Below are 21,655 nucleotides of genomic sequence, written 5' to 3'. Positions count from 1 at the left end.
CCCTCCAGGGTTTCCTGGAGCAGGGCCCCCTCCACTGGGCATCTGCCTCAGCCTTAGCCTGAGGCAGGTGCCCAGTGTGCTGCTGGGGCCAGAACTGCAAAGGTCACCATTGGAAGGACTCTGTACCAAGCCCCATCCATTTTATAGAAAAAGACTGAATGAAGCAAGAAGGGAAGTAATTTTCTCAAGGTCACCCAGATGGGGAAATTGAGACTTGGGGGTGGAGGGCAGCCAGCAACCACTGAGCTCTGACTGTGTACGGGGCACTGTGTATCCATTACATCATGACACCAAAAGACAGGTCCTACTGTTACCTCTGTTTTAGGGATAAGAAAACAGTCTTGGAAGTGGACACAGGGAGGCAGCAATGGGGCCAGGGTAGGATCCAGGCCTATCTGACTCCCATTCCAGTGTTCTTCCCTCTTCCACATACCGAGCTAAGTCTTAGCCCTTGTCTAGGGGGTGGGCTCAACACCAGACACGGAGAGGGCAAGCATAGCACAGATTTCAGAAGACGGGACTGACCTCAACCTTCACCCCCCATCCTTACCAGATTGAAGGAGCTTTGATCTCTGTGTCCCCTGGGATGTGTACTGCCTCACCCCTCTTGCCCCTTACCAGCCTCTCCTCCTCTGACTTCTCTGATTTCTGAGCCCTGTCTCCCAGCAGGCACTCACCTCCCCATCTCCACTGAACTCTGGGCCAATTGCATTGGAACATTCACTTTTTTTTTTTAATTTTTTTAATGTTTATTTATATCTGAGACAGAGAGAGAGAGAGAGACAGAGCATGAGTGGGGGAGGGGCAGAGAGAGAGGGAGACACAGAATCCAAAGCAGGCTCCAGGCTCTGAGCTGTCAGCACAGAGCCCGATGTGGGGCTCGAACCCACAAACTGTGAGATCGTGACCTGAGCTGGAGTCGGTCACTCAACCGACTGAGCCCCCCAGGCACCCCAAGGAACATTCACTTTTAATTGCCTTTTATTTCTTTTTCTTCTTCCCTTCCCCTTCCCCTTCCCCTCTCCTTTCCCCTTCCCCTCCCCTCCCCCCATCCTCTCCCCTCCCCTCCCTTACCCTCCCCTCCCCTCTCCTCTTTCCTTTCCTTTCCTTTCCCTCCCCCCCCCCCCCCCCCCCGTCCCCTCCCCTCCCATTCCCTTCCCTTTCCTTCTTGTTACTTTTTCCAAAGGCTTTACTGAGTCTGAAGTGGTTGTGGGGGCAGGGGGTCAGGGGATACTGAAAGAGCTGCTGATGCAAAAGATCTGAGACCTCTCCAAGATGCCTGGACCAAAGACACCCCATCCACCCCACCTCACAGCAGAAAACCTAAGGGGAACGTTTGCAGGCTCAGAAGGGGCCTAGTAAACCCATCATGCTCCCCTCCTGCTTTCTGAGCCCATGATCCTGCAACCCTCTCCCAGGAAGGCCTTCCTGGGCCACTTTGAGGAAACTTCTTGGACGGAGCAAGCTCATATGAAGCAAAGTTCTTAGCAGTAGGTGTGCTGGCTCAGAGGAGAAAGGGGATTATTACAGCATTCTTTTTCCTTAAGATTCCAAAGACCTTCCAGCCCTATTTTACAGTCTTACAGAAGGGACAGTAGAAGCCAGAGAAGGCATGGCCGGCTTGGTTCACACAGTCCTTGAAGGGAGGAGTTATCAGGAGATAACTGAAGGGGAGAGTGTCACTCACCACCCACACCATGGGGGAGCCAAATGGGAGAACAGGAGGTGGGAAAGCTCTTGGGTTGTTGGAGAGGCACCGGCCCCTTCCACGGGGAAGGGCTAGAGAGAGGCCAGCATCCAGGAATCCAGGGTCCCAAGTACCAGGAGGAGCCTCAAAACCACCCACATCCCTAGCCTCAGGAACCTCTGGCATCCCTAAACAGCAATTCTTTCCATGGCTTCTGTGAAAGGAGAGCGTCTCGCCAGTCTCAGCTACCACCTGAAAAAGCCACATTGCTGGACTGCTTGGCCTGTTGGAAAAGCCCTCCTCTTCTAGTAACACCCCCACTGGTGCCCACTGGGCCCTCAGCTCCCGGCCTAGTGCTCCCTGGGCCCATGATGGCCCTGCAGTGCTTACGAGGCAGTGACCATGCCCTCCGTGGCCTGCCTTCCTCTGGACCAGCACTCTTGCCTGTCAACACTTTCTCATCTGACAAGCTCCACTTCCCCTCGCTGTCTCCCAAATGGCCAGGAGCCAGGAGACGGTGTCCCAGGCCTGCCTCTGTCTCACACCAGGTATGTGGCCTTGGACACGTCTCACGATGTTTGCCCATCTGGAAGATAAAGAGGTTGAATTCAATAGGCTCAGAGGTATCAGGGGACCACAGAGCACTGAGCCCGATGTTCCTAAAGTCAGCGATTCCAACATTCTATCATAACAAAAGTAAAACCAGACCTTTAGCACTTCTTATGGATTCAGTTTTAAGGGCTGTGTTAAGCTCATTTAATTCACCCCCAACAACCCCATGAGATAAGTACTATTATTATTGCCATTTACAAACAAGAAAACGGAGGCACAGAGAGGTTGAGTACCTTGCCCTAGGCTATACAGCTAGTAAAAGGGAACTGGGATTTGAACCCAGGCAGTCAGGCTCAGAACCCACAGCAGGACACTGTCTCTGATCTCCTTCTCCCTGCTCTCACATACTGGGTTGACACTGTGTGCTCCCGCAGGTCCAGCATTCTGTGATTCTGTGAGAACTTCCCAGGCAGTTCTCATAGCCTGCTGGGTTCTAACTGATAAACTGCAGCCCTGACCTTCTGAGACTGGGCTCTGAGGAGGCTGCAGCAATTTAGAAGAGCTCCCCAGGTTTCTAGAAGAAAACCTACCAGTTGGCCCTTTCCCTGTGCTGTCCACTGCCCCAACACAACATGAGAAAAGACACTGCTTCTCCCCTCTGGGGGGTGTCAGTGACCCAGCCAAGGAACCCCAGCTGGCAGGGAAGCTGAGGTCAAGGTCAGGTGGGGGAGATCAGACTGGATGACTTTGGAAGGTCCCCCAGGCCTGAGATCCTTGACTGTGCTAGAGGCAGTGGGGTGCAAAATAGCTCACCGGACTTTCCCCTCCTGGGGCAGCTCGTGGGGGGGGTCCTCACACACCAGCCGGGACTCCCCATCCAGCAGGTAGGTGTAGACAGTCTCCTAGGACAGAAGGCACTCATGAGACCCTATACAGAGCCCTCCCAGCCACCCTGTCCCAGCCCAGACATGGATCTGGGTGACAAGGTCACAGACCCTCTAGGAGTGGGATCAAGCATCTGTTTGTTTTTACTCCCCAGGTGATTCTAACATGTAGCCATGGTGGAAAAAGTCCCTTATGAACTTATACCTCGCCCTCTCCTCTTGGAGGGGGTTCTCTGGGCAGGCAGTGACCCGTGACCCTGCAGGCTTTCCTTGTCTATCACCCCAAATCCAAAGTGCTGGGGAAAGAGTCTAAAGGACTGAAGGTGCAGACAAATCTCACCCACCACCCACCTCGGTGTGCTGGGACTCTAGCCTCAGCAAACAACTGAGTGGTCTACTCAGGGCTAAATGCCAAGAGGGGCTCAGAACACCCTGGAAGAGTCCCTCCTACCTCAGAGACACAAATAATTCTACAAGAAACCACACACTGTGACTCAAGCCAGAAGGACTTCCCGGAGGAAGTGACCTTACATCTGTAACTACAGTAAAAATGAAACACATTCTGGGAGTCGGTGAGGCACAAAGAGTGGCTTCTGGGCCAAGTAGCAGGCAGGCAGTGTAAAGAGCACAGAGCATTTATGGAACTGACAGGGGAGGCAGGGGACACAGGAGGTTGTCTTAGGGTCAGCAGGGCCTATAAACATTTGGAGGAGACTGCTGTGAGCCCTGAGAGAGAGGAGCAGGTGCGCATTTTGGAGTGATCACTCCCCAGAGTGAGATCGAAGCTCTCTTCGAAGCTTGTCAAGTCTTCAGCTTGTCAGTCTGCCTTCCCCAAGGGCCCAGAGCCATTTTGGCCTCGGTTGTAGGCCATGTCTTGGCAGAAGTGGTTGCCCTCACGGCAACCCCACTGCCCCACGGGTGAAAAATCGACATCCCCTCCAAACAGGACTGGTCACCCCGAGGGATCCGTAACCAGCTCATTCAGCCCAGCCTCACTGAGCGCCCCACCATGCACACTCTGGGTGCGGAGGGAGGGAGACCCAGAGGCCGGTGCTGTCCAGAAGACCCCGAGGGGTACGCACACGCCCAGGTAAGTATCCCGAGGAGCGCTGTTTTCTTGGTGCGGGCAGGCAGGTCTCTCCTCTCTGCTGCGCTACCAGGGAGGGCTTCTGGAGGAGATGACACTGGAGCCAGGCGCTGAAGGCCCACCCGTAGTAAGTGTGCCAGTAAGTGTGGAATCCCTCTCAGCTGAAGTAACGGCCCTTCTGCCACTGTGGGTGTCCACAGTCCTGCCAGCCACTCTTGTTGTTTTTGGCTGCCCCCACCTCCCAGCCCCAGTTCCAGTCCTGCTTCCAGAGAACCTGAACCAGTTCATTGGTGGTATGGGCTGGGGATGATAGGGCCTGAGAAGGGTGACAGGGGCAAGTCACAGGCCAGAACTGGAGGCCCCTTGCCCTCCAGGGTAAGGGTCTAGGCTGGGAGTTTAGGGATGGAGAAATCAGTGGGAGGGAGGCCTCTCCTCATCTATATCCAGCCTCCTTCTTGTCCTCCAATCCTTGCAGCAGCCTGGGAGGGGCCTGAGGGATTTGGCCCAAAGAGGTTAAGAGACCACCCGGCACATAGGGTCACACAGTGAGTCTTCCCCGGCACATAGGGTCACACAGTGAGTCTTCCCCGGGCAGAGAGAGAGGTGGGTACACAAGGGGTGGGGAGCCTGGGAGGACAGATCCTCATCACTTCCGGATGTCCCTCTATCTCCCACCCCCTCACTCTCAGCCCTCTGGGTTAAAATTAGCTGAGTTTATTGGAGAGAAGGAGGGAACCATTTCAGACACATCAGCACCATCTGCATTCGGGGCTGCCTGCCACAATGGGTGCTGATGAGGGAGCCAGGTGCCAGAGGCTCTCCTCACCAAGGAGGAGTATGGAGACCCCTCCCCCAGCGCCCCACCCCTCCCTGGGGGCTGAGCTGACACCTCCATCTCCCTCCCTCCTTTGAGGACTGAGTAGACCGCCCATCTGCCCTTCCCCCCACCCCCACTCCACTGGGCGGGGGGCAGACCAGACCCACCCCTTCCAGTCCCTGCCCCCATTCTCTGGGAGCAGACCAGACCTTCCATCTCACCCCATTTCCTGGGGGCAGAGCAGACCCTCCCATCTTCCCCTACTTCCAGGCGACAGGCCAGATGTCCCCTCTCCATCCCTGCCCCCACTGTCTGGGGGCAGACCGGACCTCTCACCTACCCACCTCTCCCTGGGTGCAGATCCTCCCATCTCCCCCCACTTCCTGGGGACAGGTCAGATGCCCCCCCCCCCCATCCCTGCTCCCACTCCCTGGGGACAGACTAGACCTCTTGCCTACCCACCCCTCCCTGGGTGCAGATCACACCTCCCATCTCCCCACCCCTCCTGGGTGTGTGTGGGGGGGAGGGGAGGGACTGAGACACTCCATGCAATTAAAGCAGGGCTGCCCAAAGTCAGGGCTTCCCTAGCTCATACAGGTCTCTTGGATGAGTTGAGGTAGACGTGTCCCGTTGTCCCAGGAACCTAACTGTCTGAACCACAGCTGTCTCCCAAACCCCCAGCTTTGGAAATACAATTAATCCAGTACAGGGCATCTACACTGGCACAACCACCAGGCACCCTGCCTATGAAGATGTAGCCAGTCACCTCCTCTTACCCCTCCCAGGACAGTCTCAATGGCCACAGAGGGGCCCAGGGCAGCCTTACAGATGCTGACCTGCTAACCTCTCCACCCCCTCCTTTCCAGATGTTTCTCCACCCCAGGCCAGATGTTGCCTCAGTCCTACCCTTCTCTGGGAGGATTTATTTTTGGGCTCAAACACACCACCCACTTCCTACCAATTTCACACTCAATAAAGCTCACTCATTAGCCCTCCTCCAGGGCTCTGAACTTCTAGAAGGTTTGAGAAGGCAGAGCAGAGGAGAGAGAATGGGGATGCTTAGGTGCCAATACCCCTTTGTCCCTGTCATGCTGTGTGACCTTGGGTGAGGTGCCTTCCCTCTCTGGGCCTCTAGTGGTTCATCCATCAAGTAGATTCAGATATGATAGGCTTGCAGGGGTGGAGGTGGGGGTGGAGGATGTCACGTTTTGGCAGAGGCTGACTCTGGCTGGTGTCTAGAGTAGGGGAGAGAGGATTCCAGGCTGTGGGACCCAGTTGAGGCATCTCTTCCTCCTGGAAGGCTTTAGTGCTCCTTTGGCAGGTTCAGACGGTGCTCCCCTTCCCCCCACTAGGCTGACAGCTGAGACAGTGCTGCTCCAGGTCTTCAGGGCAAGTTTACTTGTCCTACAGCCTAAGGTGTGAGCAGTAGCCACTGGAGCCAGGTTGGGGAATGACTGGGGGGCAGCTCAGGAGGGGCACAGTTCCCTTACCAAGGCACTCTGAGCCCAGACAACCAAGGGGACCAGGGCCCAAGCAGCCACCCTCCACCTGCCCCTAATCTGCAATCATCCGTGGTATTGGGGCAGGTGAGAGAGAAGCCTAAAGGTTTCTAGAGGTCACCTTGTCCAGCTTCCTATCTCCAGGCAGGACACTTTAACTTCACACGACTCACTCAATAAAGCTGAGCCTCATTCTAGCACCTCTGGAATGGGATCTGGGATCAAGGAAGTTCTTCTGCATGTCTACCCTCAACCCCTCCAGCTATATATTTTAAAGCCCACTTGACTCCACTATGTTCTAGCTATTATCCTAGGAGAATCCTTTCCATTGTCTGAGACATGATCTTTCCAATGAAGTTCTAAGTCCCTTTCTGTCTCTGATATTCCAGAATTCCTATGTAAGTTCATTCTTTGGGACTTAGCTTCAGCCCTTCTCTTCCAGAATGCCCTCTCAGAACACTTACCCAAACCCTTCCCTTCCCTGCGAGAATCCTCTGGGCAGGGATCCCGCCTCTTCCTACTCAACTCTGTGTGAGGTACACAGTAAGGAGCTGGGCAAAGATTTGGGAGGTGGGGAAAGTGTGGGGCAAGGCACCTACCACTTTGGGGAGCACAGCTGAAAGGGCCTCCTTGACAGCCCGCTGGAAGCCCGCGATGTGGATGACAGAGCCCAGGCTCAGCAAAGCATCCTGGAAGAGAGAAAAGGGCAGTGAGAGTTTTCTCCAGGCAGACCAGGGCAGCCCCATCTGCCCAGACAGCTATGAGCACAAAGTCCCAGCTTAAACCAGAGCCCAAGTCTCTCAGACACTTAAATCCCAGGATCTTAAAATCTCAGAATCCAACAAGTCTTATGGCCCTAGAGTATCCAGGTCCACTCATCTTACAGATGGGAAAAGGGGGCTCAGAGAAGGGCCAGGGGCTTAGCATGCTCACAGTGAGTCAAGAGGCCAAGTTTAGATTAGCTCCCAGGCCTCTTGTCCTTTAGCCAAGGACAACTCTGGCATAGTAGGGAAAGCACAATCTTCCATATTAAAACAAAGCAAAACAAGCAAACAAATAAAACCTCAATTTGAATCCTGGGAGCTAGAGAGAGCCCATGGGGTGCATGAGCCCACAAGGTGAGAGAAATACAGTTGGGCCAGCCCCTGGCAAGACAGTGGGGGAAGGAGAAGTCAGCCTTGACTGCCTCACAGCTTTCCCATCCCAGGAACAGGCCTTGTCCTTGGAGAGCCGGAACAGAAGAAAGGTCCACGCTTCTCACTCTATTAACTTGGCCAAGCCACAGGGATCAAAAAGAAAGGTAATGGAACAGGGGATCCAGGGCCAAGGCAAGCTCATGACTCATACCGTCCACTCAGCCATGCCCTCCCCACAAGCCCTTGAAGTTCCTTTCTGTGGATGGCTGGGTCTGTGTTCAAAAAGCAAAATAGTTAACTGTAGGAGGAAGGCGACATGGCTTGGCCCCCATTCATATAAAAATGTTACGAGGTTGAGGGTCTTAGTGAACCACAAACTCAGTCTGAGCCCATAGTGTATGTGTGGCTGGTAATAAATTAAAATGCTGACACTGCAGGCCATATTAATAAAGATCTGTTATCCCAAATAGGGAAGATAACAGTTCTCCCACCTCTATTTGCTGATTAGATCATCCCCAGCGCATTGTGTCCCTCCCAAGTGAGGACAAGATGAGACTCATTCACAGGTGACCCATGTAAGGAGGGAACTAGAAACCAAGTTTTGCATGTGCCTGAGACTGGAGAGTCTGGGGGTGCCCAGCCTACAGCAGAGCAGACCCATGGGTCACAATCTTTGACTCCAAATCTGTCAGGCTGTCCTGAGCAGGGGACAGGACTCCGTGGCCCCAGGGACAGCCTGGAGACCCATAGGTTTAAAAGAGGCTGGCCTTGACCCAATGGGATGAAGGACTTTTATCTACGCAGAGCCATGCTACATAGGCATCAGCCACCAGGAGACAAGGAGGAAGTAAGCTGCCTATCCCTAAGGGTGTGAAAGAATGGACGAAGTGCCCATCTTTCAGAGAGGCCACAGATGGGAGTCCTGTACCGGGGTCCAGGCTTCAGCTACAGGTTTCACCCTTGCATGTTCTTGGCTTCGGTTTTCTCCCTCATTCCCATGGCCACCCAGTCCTGTTTCCACGAATGGGCGGCAGGGATGGACTCACTCCCTGAATGCTCACTTGGCATTGCTGTCCCCAAACCCCAGCCTCCCTCTGATCCCTCCCACTGCTCAAGAATGAAGACACATCTTGGTCACAGAGATCCATTTCTGCTGTTGGACATCAGAAGCTGCTGATTCCAAACATTATAATCCCCAAATTGGGTTAATTGTCCTTTAACCCTTAGGCACTCCTCATCCCAGTTCACACACTCTCAGCACCACCTATACCCGGCCACACAGCCACAGATTTCCACATCTCTGCAGGAACACCCAACATGCCTTCAGATACCTCCAGGCACACACACAGGTGCAGCTACTTCCTTATGTGTTCACAGGGCCAGGACTTAGTAACAGCTGCACACACAATATACACGTAAGATAGCGTGGCCTTTCGAGGTCAATTCTGCAGACTAAAGAAGGGAGAAAGGGCTCATGTCCCAAATAATCCCCAAATTAAGTCTGCCAACCCAGGCTCCTCAGGCTGAGGCTCCCAGGGCAGGACCCCAGAAGGTGGTGCTGATTTAGGTCTGTTCCTGCCTGGAGGTGGGGGGATTAGGAGGTGGAGGGTAGTCGAGCTGAGCCCTGAGGGGCCTTGACCTCCAGTGCAGTTTGATTAAGTATATGCCATAGAAGTTGGAGAAGTGGGGCCAAGCTCTGCTGTGGGGGCAGAAACTGTTCAAAGTCATTATCTTGGGACAGCTAAGTCTTCCCATTTGACAGATGAGGAAACCAAGACTCAAAGAGAAGGAATGTCCCATTGGTGGTCAGCCAGCCCATCAGGCAGCACAAGGTCCACAGCACAAGTCTCTGCCTGTCCAGCCCCGGTCTGGCTCCTGCTCTTCACCCGCCCCCCAGCTCCCTTCCCAGGGGGCTTAGAGAGAATAGTCTGTCCTTTGTTCCAATTGGTGGGCACCTCCACCTGCCCTTTACTTGGATTGGGGAATGCCCTGACCTGTCCTTTACTGGAATTGGTGGGTGCCTGTCTGGCCTTTGTTCAGATTGGTCAGCTTTCTATGACTTTTCAGACTAAGGGCAGGATAATGGTGGTGACGGGGGCACAGGAAAGGAAAGTTGGGGCAGCAGCAGAAAGGGGCTTCACATCCTTGGCCATCGTCTTTGGCCAGAGTGGGCAGGAAGCAGACATGGCTGATGAAGCCTGAGGCTCTCTGCCTGGCATCCTTCTGTCCATCTGCCTCCTGGCCCAGCCCTGCCCAGCCTGCCCCAGGAGGGGGGGTGCTGGGAAGACCACTTTCATACCTGACTCTCAAGGGGGCCTTCAAGCTTGCTCAAATGCCACCTCCTCCCTGAATCCTTCCCAGATCTCCAAGCAACTTCACCTCCACTGCATCAACTCAGGGAAGGAAATAGCTCAAATTCCAAAGCCCATGATGCAAAGGACTCCGAGAGCAAAGTGGCTGCCTCCGTGAAGGGAGGACAGAATCAGTGGAGCAGCTGAGAATGCACACGCCTCTGTCCAACACGCATGCACACAGCCTCACACAAACAAGCACGCACATAGATAAAAACACAACCATATATATAATGCACACACACGCACACACACACAGAGCCCAGGCTCAGAGTGGAGTGAAGGAGGTCACATTTCCGGCCCTCTCAGTTTTTTTTTTTTTGAACAAACACCAATATAAATATCAGCATAACAACCAGGCAATTTCCCAGACCCCAGGGGAGAATTTGTGGTGTGTAGAAAACAGCAGCAATTTCCAGTCCTGTCCCAGATTGACTACAGAAACTCTGTGGCCTTAGCAGGCCCCTTTCTTCTGAGTCTCAGCTTTCTCATTAGTAAAAATGGGTCCTTCCAGCTCTGCACATATAGTTCTATGGTTTTGTAGTTTAACACGTTGTGGATGGATGGGTGGATGGATGGAGTCTCCCTGCTTTCGCTGGCTTCCTACCTGCAACTCTGTGGTTGGAGATAGGGCCAGTCAGCACTGTAGACAGTGCTGCTCTGGGAGCAGGTACCAACCCAGGTACCAAGAAAGGGGAGTCTGTTATGAGTCAGGGCTCTTCCGGAGCGAGTAATGTGGCTAGATCGGCATCTCTATACTTATTTGAGCAGGGGAAGGGTCTAGACTAAATTACTTCTGATTCCTTCTTAGTGCCTAGGATTGTAAAAGCCAGAGACCTTGGCCTTAGCCCTTCTGGTGCTACTTGTGCAGAGACTGATACCCATCCTGAGGGTCAGCATCACTGTCACAAGCTGCCCTCCTCTCTCGTCTTTATGAGTCTCTATGTCTTTTCCCACCACTTTAGACCCTTCTATTGCTCTTCCCACTGCCTGGAACCTAGAGCCTACCTCTCCCTCTGTGGAAGGAAGCCTCACAGTGCCCCTCTTGGTGGCCTACAAGGTAATAGCATCAAACCCAATGGCCAAGTCCCTCCTAAGACTCAAGTTGTATTACTAGGACTGGCCATAAGGACTGACTCATCCAACTCTGCTTGTGCTAGGTATCCTGTGTGGCCTGGTGGGGGGGGGGGGTGTCTCTCTGTGGGCCTCAGTATCCCCTTCTCTGAAGCATGGGTGTTCTTCAAGATCCCCAGGGCCCTGGAGCCCCTCTTTGCCTCTATCCTTCTTTCCCTCTGGGCTGTGTGTCTCTCTCAGGCCCTGTCTCTCCCAATCTCTCTAAGTGGATCTCTCTTCTCTCCATGCCTCCCTTAGTTGATGCCCATTTCTGTCACAGGCTGCTCTCCTGTCATAGCCCCATGAGGGTCAACATCTTTTCCCACCCCAAGTCTTCTCTCCTCTCAGATGGCTTCTCTTCCCATCTCTCCCCTGCACACTCCAGCCCCCACCCACTCCTCCTGCAAAACCTCCAAGCAGTCCCCCTTGAGAACTTCGGGAGAGAGCACCTGACCCATGATGGGTACCCACAGAATGGGAGGGACCCAGGGAGACAGCCCAAGATGGGGGAAATCAGGGGTGCCAGGGCAGATGCCATCTACATTCTCCTGCTTCCTGACCCCTGTTTTGGTGATCTATATACACAGTCTCTTATTTTCCTGGACAATGGGGCCCTTCTAGGGCAAAGAAGAGTTTGTCCATCTCTGTGCCCAGCACTGACAAGCCGAGCTGCCGTATGAGGGTGACCGACAGAACTCCCCAGAGGAAGCCTCCCAGGGGGTCAGAGCATGGAAGCCCCCTTTGGCTGGGCCTCAGACCCCAGCCTGGGCTCCAGCACCCCAACCTGACTCTGCGGCTCCCCACAGCCCTCACAGCGTGCCCAGCCCTGCAGAGTTAAGAGATGTCAAGGAAGAACAAGAGGCAGGCCCTCCTCCCTTCTTCCGCTTCTACCCATGCCTGCCGCCTGCCCAAGAAACTGCCTCTAACAGACACTCATGCCTCAAATACTCACAGAAGAGCTGCACCTTGGATGCTAGGTCTTGCACCCCCAGACCTCCCTTAACAAGCCTGAGCTGGGTCAGGAGCAAGGGAATAGGGAAAAGAGGCTTGGTGATCGTTGGGAGACCTGATCAGAAGGAAGAGGCAGGACAGAGACCCAGGCCACAGTTGGAATAACACAAATGTCAGAGCCTGGCTTGACTGGGGCGTCGGACTTGGGGAAAGGGATGGCATCTTTTTCAAACACCTGCTGCGAGCTGGCCACCAGTGGCTCTCAAACATCTGTGCCCACCAGCATCCCCTGGAGGGCTGGCTATTGTACAGATCGCTGGCCTCGCCCCCAGAGTTTCTGATACAGTACGTCTGGGATGATGCCAAGTATTTCCATTTCCAACACATTTATAGCTGCGGCTGCAGCTGCTGTTGGCCCAGGGACCGCACTTTGAGACTCAGGGACATACATTATCACTAATCCTCCTGCGAGCCCTGGGAGGGGTTTGTTTTGTTTTACTGCTGAATAGTCAACATACACTATTACATTAGTTTCAGGTGCACAACATTGTGATCTGCCAATTACATACATTACAAAACGCTCATCCCGATAAGTGTAGTCACCATCTGTCACCATACTATGTCAGTACATATTATGGAAGGTGCCTGCTTTGATCATCCTGTTTTGATCATCCTTGCTCAGGTGAGACCCGCCCAGCCTCTGAGGACAGCCTCCCAGTGGCTCCTGCCCCTCTGTCGGGGGGCGGGGGGAATGGAACCCCCTCATGGAAGGTCCCAAAGAAGGGGAGAAGCGGGTTTGCTGGAAGCAGAGGGTGAGGTGGGACTGAGGGGTGGCTTGAGACAAAGGCCACCTGGAGCTCAGGAGCCCAGCCTAGAGTAAAGGCCTGTCCTCCGCCCCTCTCTTCTCACCTTTCTCCGTTGTTTACCCTTTTCCCCTCCCCCTCCCCTGCTCCTCCCCCCCTCCCCCCCCACTCTTTGCAGACTCCGGCTGCAGTTGTTACTCCAACAGGGCCGCGTCTCCAGCCTCCGAGCCACACTGGAGACACGTGCACTGTAGAATACACCTGAGCCCAGTCCTGGCGCCCGCACCCCGTGGGCGCTCCACCTCCCGGATGAGCTCGGCCCCCTCCTGCTGGCCCTTCCCCTTCAGTATGCCCAACTAGCTCCTTCTAGGCCCCTCACCGTCAGCTTCTACTCCAGAGCCTGCCTCCCCCAACACGCCCTCCAATTGTCCCAGGCCCCCCTAGATCCCTCAGGGGCTAGGTTTGAGGATGGATGAAGGACAGGAGGACGGAAGGAGTTGGGGAGAGAAGGTAGGCTTGTGTGAACAATCAGCTCTCTGCAGTCTGACTCCCTGGAACCTCTCAGTCTCTAGCACAGGGTCTGGGGTCAGGGAAGGAGGGTTGAAGGGAATAACCAGAGCAGGCAGAGGAAGGGAGGCAAAGCTGAATGTGTGGCGGGGAAGATGGCCCTGGGAGGCAGACATCAGACCAAGGGGGGCCAGGACAGGCTCCTGGATTCCCTACCTTTAACTGCCTCATCCACATGGCAGGGTCAAGGGTGATCTCAATCTTCGTGGCCCACATTCTCCTTGACGCCACAGCCTTCCTCCCCAGCATATCACCAGTGTCCCCCTCATCACAGCTGTCCCAGTCATTCTGATTTTTTTTTTAATGTTTATTTATTTTGAGAGAGAGAAAAAGCACAAGTGTGTGAGCTGCGTAGGGTCAGAGAGAGAGGGAGAGAGAGTCCCAAGCAGGCCCTGCACTATCAGCGCAGAGCTGGTCACGGGGCTCAAATTCGCCAACCGTGAGGTCGTGACCTGAGCTGAAATCAAGAGTCAGAGGCCTAACCTACTGAGCCACCCAGGCACCCTTCTGTCTTGGTCATTATAATTACCTGGTGCCTCTTCATCCTCCTCCACTCCTGGCATAGCGAGGTAATCAAAAGGAAGCAGATGTAAACTCACTGGGAGTCAGTTATGCCATAAGAGAGAAGCCTGGGAAGGAGGAAGGGGTGAGCTCCCTGTCCCCAAGGATGTACTAACAAGGATGGGGGCCATGGGGGAAGGGCTTGGTGAGCTTGGTCCGTCTCCAGCTCTGGGTTCCTTGGCCCTAGATGTCTTCAAACCTTCCTCAGCCTCACCTCTCACACAGTCTTCTTGATGGGTTGGGAGCTGGACAAAGAAAATCCAGGAGCCTCTGAAAGGCAGACACAGTGTCTAGAGCAGAAGAGGAGGATGGAGAGGAGTGACCCACTGGGCCAGTGTCAGAGAAGTTTCTGTCTCTGAGGAAATAATGACCAAAGGATCAACTGGGTACATGAATGGATGGACAAATGAATGAATGAACAAATGAATGAATGAGTGACCCACATCCCTACTCTGGGCCTCTGTCCAGGAACTTTTCATTGTTGCTGCCTTTCTCAGGCAAATCTGACCCTCCCACCGGCCCTCGTGCAGTCCTGCGCTCTCCCCATCCGGCATGGCATGTGCTGATGCATTGCCACTATTTCCCATCTGGCTCCCCCAGCAGACTGGGAGCTTTTAGAGGCCAGAGGTTGTGTCCTGTTCCTCCCCAAGTCCCCAGCTTCATCCAGCTCATCACAGGTGTCAGGAGATATTTGCTGAGCTACAAAAGGATCAGTTGGACTCCTGAGTGCCCAGACCTGTTGGGCTGTGAGGGGGTACATGCCATCACTGAGTAGATGGTGGACCCCATGCCCTCTGAAGGCTCCCAGGCCGGGAAGATAGCTGAGAGCTCTCAAAGTTCCCCAAGTCTGGCACGGTAACTGTCTTAGAGAAGGAGCCTGAGGAATGAGAGTACCTTGTGTTGACAGCTTTTAGAAACTTTTCTAAGGCAACTCCATGGACCAGAAGGTCCTCTATGCTTCAGGATCATCTCCCAGTGCAGATGAGGCTGGGGACAGCATGTCAGGATGGAGGAGCTCTTCCCCCAAAGGAGCACTATCACTGTCACCTTCTTTCATGACTGAGGTCACTTCCTCCAGGCAGCCTTCCTGGGTGGGTCACTTGTCTTCCTCCCAGGCCTCCTGAGAATTCTTGCAGGACCAGTGCCTAGAGGGCCCTAGGCCTCAAGGAGCCTAATCCCCAGCTTGATGGGGGTAGCCTAGGGCCAGGGGAAGAAAGAAAGCACCTGCCAGGGCCTCACAAGGAGTCAAGAGGTCCATGGCCAAGCTCAGGGCACTTCAAGATACACTAGGCTCCCTCCCTTCTGGCACTGTTTGCCTTTGGGGCCCCCCCAATTCCCGGCTTTGGCCAGGGAATGGGCTGAGCCCCTCTCAGATGTGGGGTGGGGCTGGGTGTCTTTCTCTAGGCCAGAGGCAGGGTTTCTCGTCTCCCCTTCTGTGGCAGACACAGTGCCCAGAGTGGGAGGTAAATCCTGGGCGGCACTAGCCTGGCATATAGGGTTAGTGTGGGCCTGCAGAGGGCAGGGTGCTGGTGGGAGGTAGAGGGAGGGTGAGCCTGGCAGAGCGTCTCCTCTGGGACAAGTCAGAGAGCAGGACACAGAGCCCCTGCCACCACCATCACCATTGAGGCCTGCCTTGGGGCTTTCCCTGACTCTGTCCAAAGCTCCCTCCCTGCCTCTCGGCCTCCCCAGGCTCTCTGTGTCTGTCCCTCTACTTGCTGTCTGTCTATTCTCTGGTATGCACTTCTCCCACAGCCTCACTGCTGGTCCCATGACTGTATTTGGCTCAATCTTCGGGGCCTGGCCCATCCCAGCTGTTCCCCAGATCCCAAGGGGGTGGGGCGCGGGGGGGGGCGTGGTATGAGAAAGACACTGGGACAGAGACAAGTTCAGAGGCAGTGGGACAGACACAAGAGCGAAGAGGGGACCCTGGGGACAGGGCTGGGGAGGCAGGGCTAACAGGGTTATAAAGCCTCCCCAGCCACTGACGGGGAGACCCTGAAGACAAAGTCAGAATTGGAGGGAAGACTGGTGTCAGCCCTTTCCCTCTGCACAGGCTCCTGCCCACCCCCTTCCTTCTCCTGCCCCTGCAGGAATGTGTGAGCACTTTCATTGTTCCTAAAAATAGCTCTTCTTTATTGGGGGTTGGAGTGAGGAATCTTCTGGGCTGGGTTCATCTCAGGCATGCCCCTGCCTCTGGGCTCCCATCTACTGTGTGGGGCCTCTCTGAGTTGCCCTGGCCCTTACCCGTGGTGCTTCATTAAAAGGGAAACCTGACTGTATCCTTCCCTTGCATTAAGACTGCCATGGCTTCTGGGCCCAGGATAGGCTCTGAGCTCCCAGGCCTGTTGGGAGCTATTTGTCGAGTGCTCAGTATCTCATAGTGGGGCCACTGCCTGCTCCTACTGGTTCCCAGGCTCTAACTTCTACCCAACTCTCCAACCTCACTCTCCCCACCCCTAAGTCCTTCCACCTCCAGGCCTCTCTTCCCCCTCCTGTCCTTTGAGGCCTCGCTCAGGTCTGCTGTGCTCACAACTCATCCCTACCGCCAACCCTGCCCCCCTCAGCAGCTCAACAAGGGCTGGGCCGCAGGGGCCCCCAGCGGATGCAGGCTCTGAGGTGCAGCCCTTCTCCAGGGAAGGGGAGACTGGTGGGGAGACAGTGCAAGCTCTGACACCCCTGAGCCCTCCCTGAACCCTGGGCCCTACTGGCCCTTCCATCTCCTGTCCCCAGCTTTAGTTTTCTCTTCTGCACCCTAGGCCTGGAATGTCTCTCTCAATATCAGTCTCCAAGGGGAAGCCCATCCAGTCTCACCTCCTCCCTGCCTCCATTTCTCAGATGGGGAAATTGAGCCTCCGACAGGGGAGACGATGGGCCTGCAAGCTCATGGAAAGGTGGCCACAGGCCACAGGCCTCAGTCACTCTGCCTCGTCTTGCAAGGCCCCAGTCAGCGGGGCTCTAGAGGCAGAAGCAGGCACTTCACACAACCCACCCACCCTGCCCCCGCCCAGGGAAGGCAGGCAGGCTGGCATCCAAAGCTATTTGCCTTTGGAGGGCCCAGGAAGCTAGAAAACAAACATCCGGAGTCTCTGGAACTTCTACTCTCTCTCCTCACATCCCAAGGATCCGGGAGCCACCAAGAGGGTATGCCAGTACGTGCGCAAACACACGCACGCACACTCACACACAGCCCCGGACTGGGTAAACACGTGAGCCCAGAAGATCTCTTGGGATTGTGTGCTTGTGAATCTGTGCAGGTCCTTTAGCGACCCAAAACCCTGAAAAGATGATGAGTCCCTACCCCTGACCTTATATTAATTTTATCTTGGGAAAAAAAAATTAAAATCGCTTTTGTGTGACTTTTCTGATGGCAAATTCTGTATATGCTCATCAAAACTAATCTTTTTTTGTGGTGCCTGGGTGGCTCAGTCAGGTGGCACCTGACTCTTGGTTTCTGCTCAGGTCATGATCTCATGGTTGGGAGTTCGAGCCCCACATTGGGCTCTGCGCTCAGAGCTGAGCCTGCTTGGGATTCTCTCCCTGTCTCTGCCCCTTCCCACCCCCCAAAATAAATAAATAAACTTAAAAAAAAAAAAACTATTTTTTTCTTTCACTTTGTGGGCAGTTTCCACTTTGCCAGTGACCTAAGCAGGTGTGTGGCCTGCCTCTTAGTCGTCCGTCACGCACATCCCTGTGGCCCAGTAGGTGACCACGGCAGACTATGCCCCGTGGGTCACTAGGAGAATGTCTGTGTGAAAGCACATGGATCTGTGATTCTGTGAGGGAGTGTGTGTGAGCATGACCGTGTGAGCACCCCTGTGTCCACGTCTGTGCCTGAGCCATCTGCGTGCACAGGTGACCGTCGTGGGCTGTGTCCATGCATGTGTGATGTGAGCCTGCATGTGCCAAGGGAGTGTGTGGCTGCTTTTGTCTCTGAATGAGTGTATGACTGAGAGGGTTGGTGTCTGCACAAGTGGGGGGTCTGATTCTCTGCTTCCGTGCACCCCCATCACTGCTTCCACCACTCATGCCAGACCAGGGCTCACATCCCTACCCTGACGCATGTCACCTGTGTGGCACTGGACAAGTCTTTTCCCCTTCCTGGGCTCAGTTTCCCCATCTATTGGATGGCACCTTCTCCCAGAGCTGCTGAGAGGACGGAAATGATACCATAAAAGCCTGCCTATGCTGGCTCCCAGCAGGGGGCGAGGCCACTTCTGCACAAGTCAGGGGTGACCCCAACTCTCTGAGCAATTGCAGCCCTGAGGGGCGTGGAACGGTGGAGGAGGGCGGGCTGGGTTTCAGCATCACCCCACCTCTGTGCAAGGTACAAGGCATGAGGTGAGAGGCAGTGGCCCTGCAGGTGACTGAAAAATAGCAGCTCCCTTTCCTCAGCCCCTGCTCCAGGTGTGCAGCCTGGGACTAAAGGGTCTCTGACTCTGCGTGAGTGGGGTGGCCATGTTTCAGATGAGGCTCTGAGGACACCCACCCCCTTCTTCCCCTGGGGCTCTGTCCCCTTGACCAGCCCTCCAGCTCTGCCTCTCTAAAGCCCCAAAGGGAAGCCATGAGGGGACTGACTGGACCTGACCTGCAGACACCAGCTAGGCTGGCCAGATGCTCAGAGACACCCCCACCCTCAGTCTATCTCCCATTATTGGAGAGGGTGACTGAGACATGGAGACGGTCAGGGACCCTCCCAGGGACACAAGTGAACCCAGTCAGGCCAAGCTCCTGTCTCAAGATCTCTGTAGAACAGACGCAGCTGGGGAGACCCAAGCTTTGGACTCTGTTGGCTACTGAATGGGGTCCAAGGGAGCAGGTGGGGGTCCTGAGAGACAGGCACAACTACAACTGGGCCCTTGGCTGCTGGCATGGACCTCCTGCCCATCCCCACCCGGGTCCAGATCCCCTACTGGTGTGATTAAGCAAATTATAGGGTTTTTTCTTGAGAAAATTGCATCGGCCTAATTGAATGAGGCTGCAGGAGCCTGGGCTGGAGGCTGACAGTGGGTGAGGATGGCAGGAGCTGGGGGCGGGGGGGCAAGATGCAGGGGGCAAGCTGGCAACGCTAAGCAGGGGACAGAAGGAGCAAGGAAGGCGGGGGGGAAGGAGGGCCGTGGGCACAGGAGGACAGGATACCACTCATTCAGCACACCCACTCTGCACACCCAGAAGTGTGGGAGCACTAGGTGCCTGGGCACAGGACATGACGAGTGGTGCTCCCCTAGAGACCACCAAGCGACTGCTTAGTGCCAGGTACTGCATTCATTTAAAAGTGCTGTTTCAATTTTTTAAATGTTTTTACTGATTTTTGAGACAGAGAGAGACAGAGCATGAGCAGGGGAGGGGCAGAGAGAGAGGGAGACACAGAATCCGAAGCAGGGTCCAGGCTCTGAGCTGTCAGCACAGAGCTCCACACGGGGCTCGAACTCACAGACTGTGAGATCATGACCTGAGCTCAAGTCGGACGCTCAACCGACTGAGCCACCCAGGCGCCCCCCCCAACAGCTGTATTTTATATGTGAGGGGATTGAGGCTCAAGACATAAAATGACTTTTGCTAAAAGTCAGAGCCAGACAGGACTGTCTGACACCACAGCCCTTGCTCTTAACTGGTACCTGCTCTTCCTGCTGAACTGCTACCATCCTGCCCTGGGAAGCCTTCCTAGGGAGTTCAGAGAACGGAGGGGGCCTCATACCAACTCACACTTGGCCCAGACAGCGTTTCGGTCCAGACAGGGCATTTCTCCTCATCTACACTATGATGTCTGTCCTGTCTCCGATGGTCAGCAGCTGAGGCTGGGCTGATCCCACATGGATTCCACACACCCCCATTGCCCACAGCACACTCATGACCCCTTTCACTCCCATGCAGTGTCCTGTTCTGTGTCACACTCATCACCCCAGGATGACACACAGAGACAGGATCACTGTCACTTGCACATGGCGTGTCTCACATACTCAGTGATTCAGTCATTCCATGGTTTCTACGTTGTCACACATCACGGAGTGTCACAGGGCCACTCACAGTGAAACTATCACTGTACCCTCACTCAGGGTAGCCCATCCTCAGTGTCAGATACCATGTTCCCAATGCTCCACAGTGTCACCCTCATATAGTGTCAAACACACACTTCCAAGCTGGCTCTATGTTGCACTGTCACATTTCAGCATCAACTAGGACCTTCTGACATTAAAAAAAAAATCCACCTTTGGTGAAATGACATCATGTCTGGGATTTGCTTTAAAATACTTCAGCAAAGGGGCGCCTGGGTGGCTCAGTCGGTAGGGCAGCCGACTTCAGCTCAGGTCATGATCTCGCGGTCCGTGAGTTCGAGCCCCACGTCGGGCTCTGTGCTGACAGCTCAGAGCCTGGAGCCTGTTTCAGATTCTGTGTCTCCCTCTCTCTGACCCTCCCCCGTTCATGCTCTGTCTCTCTCTGTCTCAAAAATAAATAAACGTTAAAAAAAAATAAAATACTTCAGCAAAGCAACCTATTGGATGAGAGAAAATATTTGCAAATCGTGTATCTGATTAGGGGGTAATATCCAGAATATATAAAGAAGTCCTACAACTCAACCACAAAATAAACAACCTGATTTAAAAATGGGCAAAGAACTTGAATAGACATTTTCTAAAGAAGACATACAAATGGTGAACAAGCACATGGAAAGATGTTTAACATCACGAATCATTAGGGAAATGCAAATCAAAACCACAGTAAGATATGACCTTTCCCCAGTCTTCCACCTGTTAGGATGGGAAAGAGAAAAGGAAGGAAGGGAGGGAGGGAGGGAGGGAGAGGGGCACCTGGGTGGCTCAGGTGGTTAAGTGTCTGACTCTTGACTGGTTTCAGCTCAGGTCATGATCTTGTGGTTCCTGAGTTTGAGCCCCACACGATGGACTCTGCTCTGCACTGACAGTGCAGAACCTGCTTGGGATTCTCTATCTCCCTTCTCTTCCCCTCCCCCACTCACACTCTATCTCTCTCTCAAAATAAATAAACATTTTTTAAAAAAGAAGAAAGAAAGAGGGGAAAGGAAAGGAAAGGAAAGGAAAGGAAAGGAAAGGAAAGAAGTGTTGGGGAGGATGTGGGGAAATTAGAATACTGGTGCACTGTTGGTGGGAACATAAAATGGCATAGCTGTTGTGGAAAACAGTATGGTGGTTCCCAAAAATTAAAAATAAAGATTACCATATGATCCAACAATTCACTTCTGGGTATATATCTAAAAGAACTGAAAGCAGGATCTTGAAGAGATACTTGTACGCCCATGCTCACAGCAGCATTATTCACAATAGCCAAAAGTTGGAAGCAACGCAAGTGTCCATCAATAGATGAATGGATAAACAAAATGTGGCATGTAAAAACAATAGAATATTATTTAGCCTCAAAAAGGAAGGAAATGTTCATACAGCATGGATGAATCTTGAGGATATTATGTTGAGTGAAATACACCAGTCACAAAAAGATAAACACTGTATGATTCCACATATCGGAGGTACCTAGAGTAGCCAAACTCACAGACAGAAAGCAGAAAGATGGATTTCAAGAGCTGGGGGGATAGGGAGTTGTTTAAAGGGTAAAGGTTTCAGTTTTTCAAAGTGCAAAAGATCTGGAGAATGGTTGCACATCAACGTGAACATACTT

At 53.8% G+C, this 21,655-nt stretch overlaps 1 protein-coding gene across 3 annotated transcripts in view; it reads right to left on the bottom strand.

Annotated features, from left to right (window-relative positions):
• The window catches only part of PDE2A (phosphodiesterase 2A), a 98,649-nt gene that overhangs the window by 25,508 nt on the left and 51,486 nt on the right, over positions 1-21,655 (bottom strand). For all 3 annotated transcript variants that reach the window (XM_042958325.1, XM_042958324.1, XM_042958326.1), the window contains 2 exons: positions 7,126-7,215; positions 3,053-3,141 (listed from right to left, as the gene is read on the bottom strand). In XM_042958325.1, coding sequence (XP_042814259.1) covers positions 3,053-3,141; positions 7,126-7,215 — 179 coding nt within the window. The remainder of the gene's footprint in view (positions 1-3,052; positions 3,142-7,125; positions 7,216-21,655) is intronic.

Source organism: Panthera tigris, chromosome D1, assembly GCF_018350195.1.
Source record: "Panthera tigris isolate Pti1 chromosome D1, P.tigris_Pti1_mat1.1, whole genome shotgun sequence".
NCBI classification, from domain to species: domain Eukaryota; kingdom Metazoa; phylum Chordata; class Mammalia; order Carnivora; family Felidae; genus Panthera; species Panthera tigris.
The sequence above is the reverse complement of the archived record's forward strand: the minus strand, read 5'-3'. Positions and strand labels throughout refer to the sequence as shown.